General features: G+C 51.1%; 1 protein-coding gene across 1 annotated transcript in view; it reads left to right on the top strand.

Annotated features, from left to right (window-relative positions):
- The first annotated feature begins 1,179 nt into the window (after positions 1-1,179).
- Positions 1,180-14,125, top strand: part of LOC143834174 (uncharacterized) — a 29,690-nt gene continuing 16,744 nt past the window's right edge. The window contains exons 1-4 of the mRNA XM_077330775.1: positions 1,180-1,315; positions 7,583-8,527; positions 9,669-9,789; positions 12,079-13,233. Of these exons, the coding sequence (XP_077186890.1) occupies positions 7,724-8,527; positions 9,669-9,789; positions 12,079-13,233 (2,080 nt within the window). The 5' untranslated portion in view covers positions 1,180-1,315; positions 7,583-7,723. The remainder of the gene's footprint in view (positions 1,316-7,582; positions 8,528-9,668; positions 9,790-12,078; positions 13,234-14,125) is intronic.

Genomic DNA, 14,125 nt, shown 5'->3' with positions numbered 1-14,125 from the left:
AGATGGGTTTAACTGGCAATATTAAAATGTCGATTTCGTTTTGATTGAGCCGAACAGTTTAAATTGTCCTGCTGCGTATTTAAATCCCGTACACCCCCCTGAAGCTAGCTTGCTGGGAGGGTCGTACCTAAATAAAGTTGCTCATAACCATGATGATAATAACAACAATAATAGCATATATCTGAGACACACATGCAAAATGGGCCTCGCTCCAGAATAAGATGCCCTCCCCGTGCATGCTCAGATTTGCAGCCTTCACAAGCCCCACGGCTCATTCGCCACGCGGAGAAAAGATACTTTGCACATTCTCAGAGACCCCTTCGTTCTACATAAAAACCCCGCCCGTAGAAGACGCTGTGCCCATAATCAGAGGCGCTTGGGAATATTCAGCCTGGAGGAAAGGAGGCTGAGAGGGGACATGATAGCCCTCTTTAAGTATTTGAAAGGTTGTCACTTGGAGGAGGGCAGGATGCTGTTTCCGTTGGCTGCAGAGGAGAGGACACGCAGTAATGGGTTTAAACTTCAAGTACAACGATATAGGCTAGATATCAGGAAAAAAATGTTTCACAGTCAGAGTAGTTCAGCAGTGGAATAGGCTGCCTAAGGAGGTGGTGAGTTCCCCCTCACTGGCAGTCTTCAAGCCAAGGTTGGATGCGCACTTTTCTTGGATGCTTTAGGACAGGGGTAGTCAACCTGTGGTCCTCCAGATGTCCATGGACTACAATTCCCACGAGCCCCTGCCAGCATTTGCTGGCAGGGGCTCGTGGGAATTGTAGTCCATGAACATCTGGAGTACCACAGGTTGACTCCCCCTGCTTTAGGATGCTTAGGGCTGATCCTGCGTTGAGCAGGGGGCTGGACTAGATGGCCTCTACGGCCCCTTCCAACTCAGTGATCCCATGATTCTATGAGATTTTTATTTACATTTTTTATTTTTAAAAAACCCAAATCTATTTAAAAATCCCACACACCCCCACCCACATTCCCGGAGAGAGTTTGCAAAGCGGCGCCTGCACCCAGGGGGAACAAGAGGGCGAAAAGCCGCAGCCCCCCATCAGCTCAGCCCCCGGTCCCAGCGACGGCCTTGCAAAGGTTAAAGCCACGGAGCGCCTCGGCGCGGCCTAGAGAGGCCAGGAAACACGAGAAAGGCTTGTAAAAATGTGAGAGCGGTCATTTCCCCTCGCCGCGAGTGGGGAGGACTCCGCTTCTGCACCGCTGCCTCGTCCCCGGGGCTGGGAGGGCGTCGCGTTGGCGCGGGAGAGCCCCACGGAGAAGCCCGAGGAAGCAGCGGGGAGCCCCACCTGGGGTTGGCCAGGTAGGTCCTCCCAAAGGGGCCCCCCCATCCGTGCTCTCTCCCCCCAACTGGGTCTAAATCCCTCGCCTGTTGCAAATTTTGGCTTTCTGTTTTTTTGCAATTGGGGGGAAAGGGGCTTTTTTGTTTTTGTTTTTTTTTTTGGAGGGGGTCGTTTGTAAGCACATTGCTTGGGGGGCACATGTGCAAAGTTCTGGGCTGGCATCTAAAGGTATCCCCTGTGCAAGCACAGAGTCATGTCTGACCCTTAGGGTGACGCCCTCCAGCGTTTTCATGGCAGACTCAATACGGGGTGGTTTGCCAGTGCCTTCCCCAGTCATTACCCTTTACCCCCCAGCAAGCTGGGTACTCATTTTACCGACCTCGGAAGGATGGGAGGCTGAGTCAACCTTGAGCCGGCTGCTGGGATCGAACTCCCGGCCTCATGGGCAAAGCTTTCAGACGGCTGCCTTACCACTCTGCGCCACAAGAGGCTCTTTGGGCTGGCATCTATGGGGTTCCTAAAGCTTCAGTGACTGCCCCGCTAGCCTGTGTGTCATTTGCGGGTGGGGAGGAGGGAGAGAGGAAAAGGGGGAAGGGGGACTCCTCCAGGGGGGGGATGAGGGGGTCTTGGAAACATGCTGAATTTTGGGGAAGGAAAGGATCCAGGATGGGTTCGGTTCAGCCTCTGGGGTCCAGGTATGGTGTAGTGCAGGGGTAGTCAAATGGCGGCCCTCCAGATGTCCATGGACTACAATTCCCAGGAGCCCCTGCCAAGGGGCTCCTGGGAATTGTAGTCCACGGACATCTGGAGGGCCGCCGTTTAACTCCCCCTGGTGTAGTGGTTGAAAGTTTGGACTAGGACCTGGGTTCCAATCCCCCGTCTGCCACGGAAGCTTGCTGGGTGACCTCGGAGCAATCAGGCTACCTCGGTCTAACCTACCTCGCAAGGCTGGGGGTCAGGATGAAACGGAGAAGGGGAGAATGGGGTCCCTGTTGGGGAGGAAAGGTGGATGAAATGAAATGAAGAAATCCCCAGTTTAAACAATTATCTTGGGGGCAGCGAGCAAATGTTTATTAGCATTAACAAATCCCCATTTTAGAACAGTGTCCATGAAGAAAAATCTCAGTTTAAAAACGTCTTCCACGTAGAAAGCAGCCCCCATAAGTCATGCAAGGCAGGGGGGGGGATAGAAATCTAATAAGTAAATAAACTAAACAAACCCTAAAGCACTAAAAGCCCAATGCAATAAAGAAATAAAGCAAACCCTAAAACACTAAAAGCCAAATGCAATAAAGAAATAAAACAAACCCTAAAACACTAAAAGCCAAATGCAATAAAGAAATAAAGCAAACTCTAAAACACTAAAAGCCAAATGGAAGAGCTCTGTTTTGCAGGCCTCACAGAACGTAGCTGAGTCCTGCAGGGCTGGCGTAACATTGACAGTTTCTTCCGCCAGGATGGGGCCACCACACAGCAGGCCTCATTCCAGCCCGAGACTCTAGAAAGCTGCTGCCGTTCAGAGTAGATAATATTGATGTGGAGGGTCTGACTCTGTTGACAGTTTCTTGCAGTATGATCAGTCTGTTGTAGGGTTGTGCGATTCGGCTGGTTCGGCGGCCGTTCCCTCCGGGCGCAGCCAGCGCCGCACCGCAGGGGGGGGAGGGCGGTGCCGGCAGCGGCGTGACAGCGGGCGCAACCACGTAGGCGTGCCTGTGTGGTTGCGCCCGCTGTCACGCCGCTGCCGGCACCGCCCTCCCCCCCGCGCGGAGTGGCGCTGGCTGCGCCCGGAGGGAACGGCCGCCGAACCAGCCGAATCGCACAACCCTAGTCTGTTGGGCAGAAGCCAATTCAAAAAAACCTTGTCAAGAATAAATTACAGTTCCACAGAGCCCTTGACAGCCTCTGTGTGGTGGCGGCAGAAGGGTGTGCGTTTGCGATTTGTAACTCAGGCCGTGCTCTTCGATGTCAGAATAGATTAGAATAGATTATAGAGGATGTCCACTGCTGTCTGTCATATTGGTTTTTACAGTTAACTGGGTAAATTGTGGGGGTTTTATTGTATTTTTAATATTTTAGTATGTAAACCACCGCGAGACCTGCTGGGGGAGCAGCGGTATATAAATCTATAAATAAGTAAGTAAGTAAGAACAGTGGGATTTACACATGTACCAGATCAGACCTCTTTCTACAGGTGAAACACCGGGAATGAGACAATCCAGACCCTCTTTTCTCTGAAACATGCCTGACTGAATTCATTAGGCCTGACTCCCTCATAAAGTGAAGATGCTGAGTGGAATGAGCTTACAAGCTCTGGGTTTTGATAAGATGGCTGAACTTTGGATCAGAACAATAAGTGCCGTTTGGATTCCGGCTTATTTTGGAGGGCTCCCTTTGTAGATTATTAACTGTCGGGAGCAGTTTTCCGTTCCCAGGGATTTGACCTTGGGAGATGGCTTTGTCCTCCCTACTTTTTGTTTCTTCTCTCCACAGCCGAAACGCTAATTACCGCTGTGGGGTTGCTGGGTGAGGCCTTGCCTGCTAGGAAAGATGGCTTTCAATGCATATACATATTTTTTATTATTATTATTGTTCTGCCCTGGCTTGCACCATGTTACATCTGTGAAGCATGGAGACTTTTTTGTTGTAAAAGTCTGTCTGTCTGAGTGTCTATCTGCCTATCTATCTATCTGCCTATCTATCTATCTGCCTATCTATCTGCCTATCTATCTATCTGTCTGTCTGCCTGCCTGCCTGCCTGCCTGCCTGCCTATCTGCCTATCTGCCTATCTATCTGCCTATCTGCCTATCTGCCTATCTGCCTGCCTATCTGCCTATCTATCTGCCTATCTATCTATCTGCCTACCTATCTGCCTATCTACCTACCTACCTATCTACCTACCTACCTACCTACCTATCTATCTATCTATATACCGCCCTTCCCTATGGCTCTGGGTGGTTTACATAAAACATATAGAACATGTAACAAAATAAATATAACAATAACATCTAATAACAATATAACTGATATCAATATAACAAATAACAATAACATCTCAGCTAGAACAGCGTTTCAACAAACAACTTTGACAAGCCCTTGGTAGGTTCGAACTCTCAGTCTGGGGGGGGGGGGGGGGGGACCTGTAGATGTTCCCAGTCAGTCGGCCTCAAACGAATGCCTGGTGAGAGAGCTCCCTTTTGCAGGCCCTGCAGAGTGAGATGGATGACTAAGGAGTGCCATCTGGAGATGCTCAAAGACACTGATGGGCAGATGATTTAGATAGCAGCAGTGAGGTTTTTATCATAGAATCATAGAGTTGGAAGGGACCTCCAGGGTCATCTAGTCCAACCCCCTGCACCGTGCAGGAACTCACAACCAGCTCAACCACAGTGGCCCCAGTTTCATGCCCCAGTGATCCCCCCCACCTAAAATCTCCAGAATCCAGGCTGGCCTGGAGGAAATTCACCTACCATCTCACAGCGGCGATCAGCAGTTCCCTGGGTATGCAAGGAAGGGCTGCAAGAGACAAACACTGGCGCATCCCTTCCTGCCCACTCACTCACCACCTGCCTAAGATCTTAAAACCAGCATTTCTGTCAGAGGACTATCCAGCCTCTGCTTACAAACTTCCAAAGATGGAGAACCCACCACCTCCCGAGGAAGCCTGTTCCACTGAGGAACCGCTCTGACTGTCAGGAACTTCTTCCGGAGTTGTTTTTACGTCTGTTGCCTGTTTTGGAGTGATTTATGCCGTGCAACTCGCTTTAAGCGAATAAACTTGACTCATGTTTATGCTGAGCCTCTGAGGCGTTGACTTGGACGAAGACGTACCTCAGGGCAAACTGGACGGCTGGGAAGCCAAATCTTTGGGAGCCGAACCTTCTCCTCTCATAAAGCGAAGAAGGGAGTCCATTGTGACTGCCTGACTAATGAAGCAGCTGTTTCAGCACCCAGAGTCAGAGACAGGGTGGCTTGTCCTTATGCTGCTAGTTCTGCATTATTATTATTGATTTGATTTATATCAGCTTTATCGCATGTGGAAGTGCAGTGACTCAGTGGCAAAGCATCTGCTTGGCATACAGAAGGCCCCAGGTTCAATTCCCAGTCTTCCCAGTTTAAAGGGTCAGATAGTAGTAGAGGTGATGTGAAAGAACCTCTGCCGGAGACCCTCTGCTGTCTCAGAGCATGGCTGTCTCCCCTCACCTGCCCCCGCTCAGTTAATATAACATTCAGCAGTGGAGCCTTTATCAGACTGTATATTTATTTATGGTGGGAGGGTGTACTTGCCTCAGTGAGGTTTGCTACAAGAACAGGGGTGTTACAGTCAGCAAGATAAGCATAGAGTTCTAAACCGCCACACAACCTTGGAGAGCTCCCAGAATGACAGCTGATTCCTTTTGCAAGCGGCATTGCATCGCAGGTTTGCAACTTGCAGGGTTGTCGGCTTCAAATGTGAAGTCCGACTAAGTAACTACCTTGCTTTCTCCAGCCATTTCCCAGGAACCGGAGGGAGCGGCAAGGAATAGTAGCAGTTTGGCAAATCAGATTTTAGGCTAGGTTATGGGAACACCGCTCTTTAGCGTTAATCACAGAAGTTTGTTCTTTTTTGAAATTCCTCTGTGCATGGGCAAAGAGCATAATGGGAAGGGTCTGACTGAGCTAGATGCCATTGGTGGTCTTTGGCTTCAGCAGCGGCTCTGAACCAGACGATTCATTGTTTCTTTTGCTTTGCTATATTGTTTTCGTGTTCTCCTGTAGTGCTTCTGTGGAGAAGAGTGAAAATAGCCATTAGTTTGACTCAGGGGTAGTCAAACTGTGGCCCTCCAGATGTCCATGGACTACAATTCCCAGGAGCCCCTGCCAGTGAACGCTGGCAGGGGCTCCTGGGAATTGTAGTCCATGGACATCTGGAGGGCCGCAGTTTGACTACCCCTGGTTTGACTGAACGACATGTTTAAGGTGGCTTTTGGGGTTTGTTTTTTTACCGGTAGTTGTTCTTTGGGTTTGGTGGGTGGTCGGCTGTGGGGGCGGTGAAGCCAAGGGCCTCTGGCCTTCTTTTGATTCCCTTTCATTTTATCCTTAGTTCCTTCTGGTTTTGTGGCTTGCAATTAGTTTTGTGGAGGTTTGTTGTTGTTTGAGCCTGATGGTAGGTTGTGTGGGGGGTGGGGGGAGGATAAGAATTCCTTCCTTCTGCTTTGGTTCCTTGGAATTGGTTTAAACATTTTCATGGTTCCTTTTTTTCTCTTTTTTTTTTGACCTTGTGTGTATGGTTGTTCTGCTTGTTTTTTAAAATCTATTATTGTATTTGAATTGTCTGTCTGTCACTCTCTCCGTTTCACCATCCTTCACTGTTTCTTTGTTTCTTTTCTCTTTCTTGGGGAGTTGGGGGGGGGGGCTTTGTTGCTTGTTTCCTCTGCTTCCCCCCCCCCCTTTTCTCTTTTTGGTCTGGGTGTGTGCGTATGTGTGTAGGGGCTTTGGGTTTAGGTTCATCTTGCTTTCTCGTCTGTCTTAAGCCCTTTTCCCTCACCTTATTCCTGATCCTGGGCCTTAGTAGGCTGACACTAGGTTGTTCTCCAGGGCACTAGTCAGTTGGCACTGGGTTGTGCTGGGCACTAGTTGCTTGGCACCAAGTTGTGTTTCTGGGCACCAGTACGTTGCACTGATTCTGCTGCAGAGTTGGTGCCTCTATACTTCACCCCCCCCACCCCACCCTTCAACCCCAGTATTGATTTGCCACTGGCTTTAATGGCCCCCATAGTATATAAAGTATATATATACATAGTATATAAAGGGGGCCTCTTGTGGCGCAGAGTGGTAAGGCAGCCGTCTGACAGCTTTGCCTATGAGGCTGGGAGTTCAATCCCAGCAGCCGGCTCAAGGTTGACTCAGCCTTCCATCCTTCCGAGGTCGGTAAAATGAGCACCCAGCTTGCTGGGGGGTAAATGGTAATGACTGGGGAAGGCACTGGCAAACCACCCCGTATTGAGTCTGCCAAGAAAACGCTAGAGGGCGTCACCCCAGGGGTCAGACATGACTCGGTGCTTGCACAGGGGATACCTTTACCTTTACCTTTTATAGTATATAATAATGCTCCTGAACAAAATTGAGATATTACCAAATCTGAATACCATTCCAATATTGGAATTCAAGAATATCAGTACATGCTGGTATTTTTCAGGTCCGATATACCTGCATCCGGGGACGAAAAAAACATTTTGTGTACCCTGCATTGCACTTTCTTCCACACGAGTGTGTTTCTTCCCTAACTTGGACCCTTCTCTTTCTGCAGAGAAATCTGTGCAGTCATTTGGGAGCTCCCTGATTGGTTGTAGCAGGTGGGCAGCTGACAATAAAGGCTTGGGCAGAGGAAACAGCCCCGGAAGCCCCCTCCCCAACATTTCTCTCTCTCTCCCACCGTTTTGCTTCTTCAATGGAGAACTTGCTTGCAGATCTGGAGGTCAACATGTCCGTGGTAGAGCAGGCAGGAGCACTACCCCTGCTAGTGAAGGAGGAGGAGAATCTAGAGGCCTTCAGGCTGTGTTCCGAGTTGGAGGGCACCAAAGCCCCGAAGATCATACACGTGGGGAGCATCGGGGAGCTCAAGGCGATCGCCTCACCCTATATTAAAATGGAGCCCGAAGAAGGAGAGCCTCAGCTCTGGGAAACGCAGTGGCAGGAATTTTTGGGCTCACTGCAGGCCCCTCACCCGGGGTGGGGGACCCCACTGGCATCTGAGGAGCCTGCGCCGTGGGACGATGCAAAAGCCTTCCTGGCCTCCTTTGAGCAAGTCGCCACAGCGTGTCGCTGGCCTCAGGAAAAGTGGGTGACTTTCCTCCTGCCGGCCCTCAGCGGGGAAGCCGAGCAGGCCTTCAGCACCCTCAGCGTCCGAGACATAGAGGATTATGGGAAGGTGAAGGCGGCCATCTTGCAAGCGGCCGCCATAGCCCGGGAGAAGCGGCGCCAGCGCTTCCGACAGCTCTGCTACCAAGAGGCAGAGGGTCCGAGAGCAATTTATGGGCGACTCCGGGAGCTGTGCCGCCAGTGGCTGAAAGCGGAGAAACACTCGAAGGAGGAGATCTTGGAGCTGCTGATCCTGGAGCAGTTCCTGACCGTCCTGCCCCAGGAGATGCAGGGCTGGGTCCGGGGGTGCGGCCCGGAGACCTGCATCCAGGCGGTGGCCCTGGCGGAAGAGTTTCTGCTGAAGCAGAAAGAGGTGGTCAGACTGAAAGAGGAGGTAAGAGGGTGTGATGCCGTTATTTCGAAAGGGGGTCCAGTTTGCTTTCAAAAAGACCAAATCTGGATTCAGATCGTCTCTGGTTCCCCAATTTTCACATCCCCGCAGTGGTGAAAGCCCAGAGATCTGTGCGTGGCACGCTGCATTGCTGCCTTTGAGTTTCCCATCATGGTTTTTAGAGTGTGCTGAAGTCCAGGCAGCTGTGGAGACAGCTAAGGAACAGCTGGGGACAAAAGGGTCTGTAGGGAATCAATAGAATCAATTTTTGAGGACAGCTCTAATCTGGGGGGACAGGTTGGATTCCCCACTCCTCCTCCACATGCAGCCAGCCAGGTGACCTGGGGGCCAGCCCCAGTTCTCTCAGAGCTCTCTCAGCCCCACCTACCTCACAGGGTGTGTGTTGTGAGGACAGGAAGGGGAAATTGTTTGAAAGCCGCTATGGGATTCCTTTGGCCAGTGAAATGTGGTATATAAAAAAACAGCCTTCCTTCTTCCATTGTTACCTTGAGCACCAACAAAATTTTGTTCATGCTGTACGCTTTCTGCATGCATCGCACGCTTCCTCTGACACAGTGAAATGGGAATTACAAGCCTACCTCTATAGGCAGAGGGTGAGCCATTAATTAGTACACAGCATAACAAATGTTTAAGAAGAAAAGTTGGTTTTTATACCTCGCTTTCCACTACACAAACGAATTTCAAAGTGGCTTACGGTTGTCTTCCCTTCCTCTCCCCGCAACAGACACTCTGTGAGAGCTGAGAGATCTCTGAGAGAACTGCTCTGCCAGAACAGGACTGTGACTAGCCTAAGGTCTCCCAGCTGGCTTCAGGTGGAGGAGTGGTTAAGCTGCTCTTAACCACTACACCAAGCTGGCTCAAGAGCCTTACAGGAACAACAGGCTATTGTTTGTTTGGGTTCATCTCAGCATTGCGGGGGGGGGGGGGGGAGTACAGTGAAGGAAATATGTCAAAATGGGGGACTAATAAACAGATATGTCCCCAACTGGGAAATGCTGAGAGCAATTGACTGGAGACCCTGTTACTACGCTCCCTCAGTGTGGCAAATCAAGTGACTGTAGGGATCTGACCGACTGGGGAGGAAAGCCGAGGCCTTGATTGGGATTTTCTACTACTGTTTTAGGTGCCAGATTCTTGGGAGGGGGTGGCTGAGAGTCCTGCGGAGGGCGATGAGACTCCAGCGCCAGATTCGTGGATTGACGTGGACGCAGCGCCAGATTGGGAAGGAGCTGAGAAGTCCACTGGTAAGATGGTGCTCCTGGGTTTTCCCCTCACCGCTCGAATTTGTAGGTTATTATTTATTTCTTAGAGCCTCTTGTGGCGCAGAGTGGTAAGGCAGCCGCCTGAAAGCTCTGCCCATGAGGCTGGGAGTTCAATCCCAGCAGCCGCCTCAAGGTTGACTCAGCCTTCCATCCTTCCGAGGTCGGTAAAATGAGTACCCAGCTTGCTGGGGGGTAAACGGTAATGACTGGGGAAGGCACTGGCAAACCACCCCGTATTGAGTCTGCCATGAAAACGCTGGAGGGCATCACCCCAAGGGTCAGACATCTCGGTGCTTGCACAGGGGATACCTTTACCTTTTATTTATTTCTTAGCATATAATATGGAAGACTTACACACAGGAAGCTGATAATAATAATATAAAATATAGCGCTATGTAGGTTACAACAGCAAACAGATTGGACAATGCCCCTAAATGCTAATGTCTAAGTTTGCAGTCCCCTCGATCACAGCTGGGGGAATTGCACAGAGCTCCATCACATCTCCGTGGAAAGCACGACGCTCACCTTCCTCTGACAGACGGCAAGTGATTTGGCGGGCTGCCCTGCAGTGGCATTGAGAAACAACCCGTCCAGCTTGCATCAGATGAAGTAGCCCCAAATACATGCATGCTGAAGGCCTTATGACGTGTGACGTTTTCCCAGAGTCCTCGGAATCAGAAGCGAGTTTCCCTGCTTGAAACGGATCGCAACGATGAATCTAAAATCAAAATCAAATTGGCAAAAATGGATAAAGATCCTTTCCAAAATTTGCTGATAGGTTGGAAATTGAGAAAAATATCCAATCAATTTGGGGAAAGACCTGATACTTCTGGAAAATACGGCTGCTGTGGAAGGTGATCTCTATGACATTATACCTCCCCCTCTGCCCCCCACCCTGCCCTCCCCAGGCTCCACCTCCCTCCCAAAAATTCCAGGTATTTTCCCTACCCAGAGTCGGCAACCCGCTTGAGTACAGTGAATTAAACATGCTTGGGGAATTGGGCAATAGAAAGACCCCCCAACTTAAGGCATGAAAATTCGGCTTGCTGGAGCACAGGCAGAGGGCTGCGAAGGAGCTTTCCACTGTCCCCTGGCAAGGCCGTCACTCCTGTTGCTGTGGTTACCGCCATAAAATTTTATGCGCCCCATAAATACTGGCGGGCTGCTGTACTTCAGCGTAACATCCCTCACAAATCCAAGTGGCTCCGCTCTGCGGGAGCAGCGCTGACTTTGACTGAGGGTGCTCCCCCCTACCCAAAGATTTCCCGGATGAAGTAGATATGCATTGCGAGCGTCCCCCAGATCTTTAAGGCCCCCTGTAAGCCATTCGGAGCCTTGGCTGCATTTTCACAGTTCGCTGTGAGTCAGCAGGCTCCGATCGACAAAGAAATAAGCGTGGAACTCCAGTTGGTCACTCTCATGAGTTGTTCACAACAGAAACTCTGTTGCTGGCAGGGGCTCTTGGGAATTGTAGTCCATGGACATCTGGGGAGCCACCATTTGGCCACCCCTGGTCTAGACCTTACACAGCATTCAATTCCAGTTTTATCTCCCAACATCCAGAACTTCTCTAATGATCCAACGACAAAAGCGCTCCCCAGTGGGGTGAAACCAGTTCATAACCGGCGTATTTACACTGAGAAATTAAATGATTCATTTGCAAACCGGGTGTGAATCCGAAGATGGTTTGAAGATGGCCTTCTCCCAGCTTTGAGATTATTCTTTAGAATAGTGGTCCCCAACCTTTTTATCGCCGGGGACCGGCCAACGCTTGACAATTTTACTGAGGCCCAGGGTGGCAGTCTTTTGCCAAGTGATGTCACCGCCGCCTGAGCCCCTGCTCCACTTGGTTTCCCACCAGCGTCCCTGACTTCCCACCACCCACTGGGGAGCGCTGCCAGCAGCAGCTGCACAGTGCCACGCCGAGGGGGACCCCCAGCCACGGTGGCCACTGGAGAGCACCAAAGATGAGCCAGATGCAGAGTGGCAGGGCAGCCCCCAAGGAGGCAGCCAGGGTGGAGGACGGGGGGGAGCTGCGGCCTGGTACCGACTGATCCATGGACCGGTACCGGTCCTCAGACCGGGGGTTGGGGACCACTGCTTTAGAATACTTCATCGTACTGCCCATTCCATGCTCATTTGTACAGTAGATGGGATACAGGTGTTCAGAGGTCCACTCTCCTTTTGCGTCTTCCTCCTAAGTTTCTGATTTGATTTGGTGTTGGGAAACTTATGAAGAACACAGCATGTGACTCTTGCTTTTTCCTCCAGGTTCTGGAGAGGTGCTCGTGAGCGAAGTGGACCCTACACACCAATCTCGCCCCGAGTTGGTGGCGCCCGACAAACCTCCCCCAAAGACGGACAGCGCATACCAATACGGCAAAGAAGACACGGGGCTCGTGAGTCAGGAAGGGACACAAACTGAGCAGAGGCCCGAACCAGGGAAGAGCGTGGATGCCCCTGCTGTGATCAGTGAAGGTGATCTTAACCAGGAAGACACCAAGGACGGCCTAAAACTCCACATTTGTCAGTGCGGAAAAAGTTTCCGGCGAAGCTCGGACCTCCGAGTCCACGAGAGGACGCACACCGACGAGAAGCCGTATAAATGCGCGGTGTGCGGGAAAGGCTTCCGCCAGAAGGGGAACCTTTCGACGCACGAAAAGATCCACACGGGAGAGAAGCCGCACAAGTGTTCCATCTGCGAGAAAAGCTTTGCCAGCGGCTCCAACCTGATCGCGCACGAGCGAATCCATGCCGGAGACAAGCCGTTCCGATGTTCCGTGTGCGGGAAGAGTTTTGCCAGCGGCTCCAACCTCATCGTGCACGAGAGGATTCACACCGGCGAGAAGCCTTACAAGTGCTCGAAATGCGGGAAACGCTTCCACCAGAAGGGGAACCTTCGGACGCACGAAAAAATCCACACCGGTGAGAAGCCGCATCAGTGCTCCGTGTGCCAGAAATGCTTCGCCAGCGTCTCTAACCTTATTGCGCACGAGAGGATTCACGCTGGGGAGAGACCCTACGAATGTTCCGTCTGCCTGAAAAGTTTTGGCTCCGGTTCGAACCTCATCGCGCACCAGCGCATCCATGCCGGAGAGAAGCCGTACAAATGCGCCAAGTGTGGGAAAAGCTTCCATCAGAAAGGGAACCTGAGGACGCACGAGAAAATCCACACCGGGGAGAAACCCCACCAGTGCTCCATATGTGAGAAAAGCTTTGCTAGCGGGTCCAACCTCATTGCCCACGAGAGAATTCATGCAGGGGACAAACCGTACCAGTGCTCGGTGTGTCAGAAAAGATTTAGTACCGGTTCCAACCTGATTTCGCACGAGAGGATTCACACTGGAGAGAAACCGTATAATTGCTCGAAATGTGGGAAAAGCTTCCGTCAGAAAGGGACCCTTACGGCCCACGAAAAAATTCACATTGGGAGAGATTTCTTCTAGTTGGCTGGGAATCTGCAGGGAGGTTTCTGTAGCACTAAAGAACTTGGGTGCTGTGATGCATATCGGAGAGAAGTCTTATCAATGCTCAGTGCAGAAAGTTTCACTGATGGTGGCGACCTTACTGCACACGTGGACGCCCGCAGAAGGACTCACTTTCATGCACGGGTTGGGGAAACGTCAATGGGCATCCGACTTGTAGGGCATATGATAGAAAAGAAATCCTATGCCGTGGAAACGTCACCACGAGGGCAAGGGTTAATCCCTTCTGTCCCCAGGGCCGAATTCACACTGGAGGGAAGCCACGTGTGTTAGAAAGACACTTTGGTCGAAGGCCACGCCTCCTGGCCTGCTAAGAAACTTCGAAAAGGACAGAAGCCATATCGGTGCTCAGACTGTGGAAAGGGTTTGGGGGGGGTCGTGGTTCATGGGGACGTAGGCTATGCAAGGAAAAGCGTTCAGGAGGGACGAACTCCATGGAAGGATTCCGGCCGTGTGGGAATCTAGACGTGGCGAACGGAAGTTCTAAGACTCTGGGGAAACGGACCCAGATGGAAGTCCCTAAGTGCTTCTGCTGAGGAATGCTTTAGTCTGGACATTCACCTGAGAGTGACGTGTTAAAACGTAAGACTGGGAGGGAGAAGAAGCAGGCCAGGGTTATCGGTCATTCGGCCATGTCTACCAAGGAAGGTTTGACCAGAACAGTCTGCAAACCAGGGCCAGCTCCCTTCATAAGAAGGAAATGCCTTTCATGAAGCCCAGTTCTGCCTGTACTGGCCGTGTTAACCCCTGCCTCACCCTGAATTTCCCCCCCTCAAGGACTGGAAATTCTAAATATACAAGACACGTGTCTGCCGATTGAACTGTTTGTTGAA

Source organism: Paroedura picta, chromosome 3, assembly GCF_049243985.1.
Source record: "Paroedura picta isolate Pp20150507F chromosome 3, Ppicta_v3.0, whole genome shotgun sequence".
Taxonomy (NCBI): Eukaryota; Metazoa; Chordata; class Lepidosauria; order Squamata; family Gekkonidae; genus Paroedura; species Paroedura picta.
Note: the sequence above shows the minus strand (reverse complement) of the source record. Positions and strands in the feature narration are given on the sequence as shown.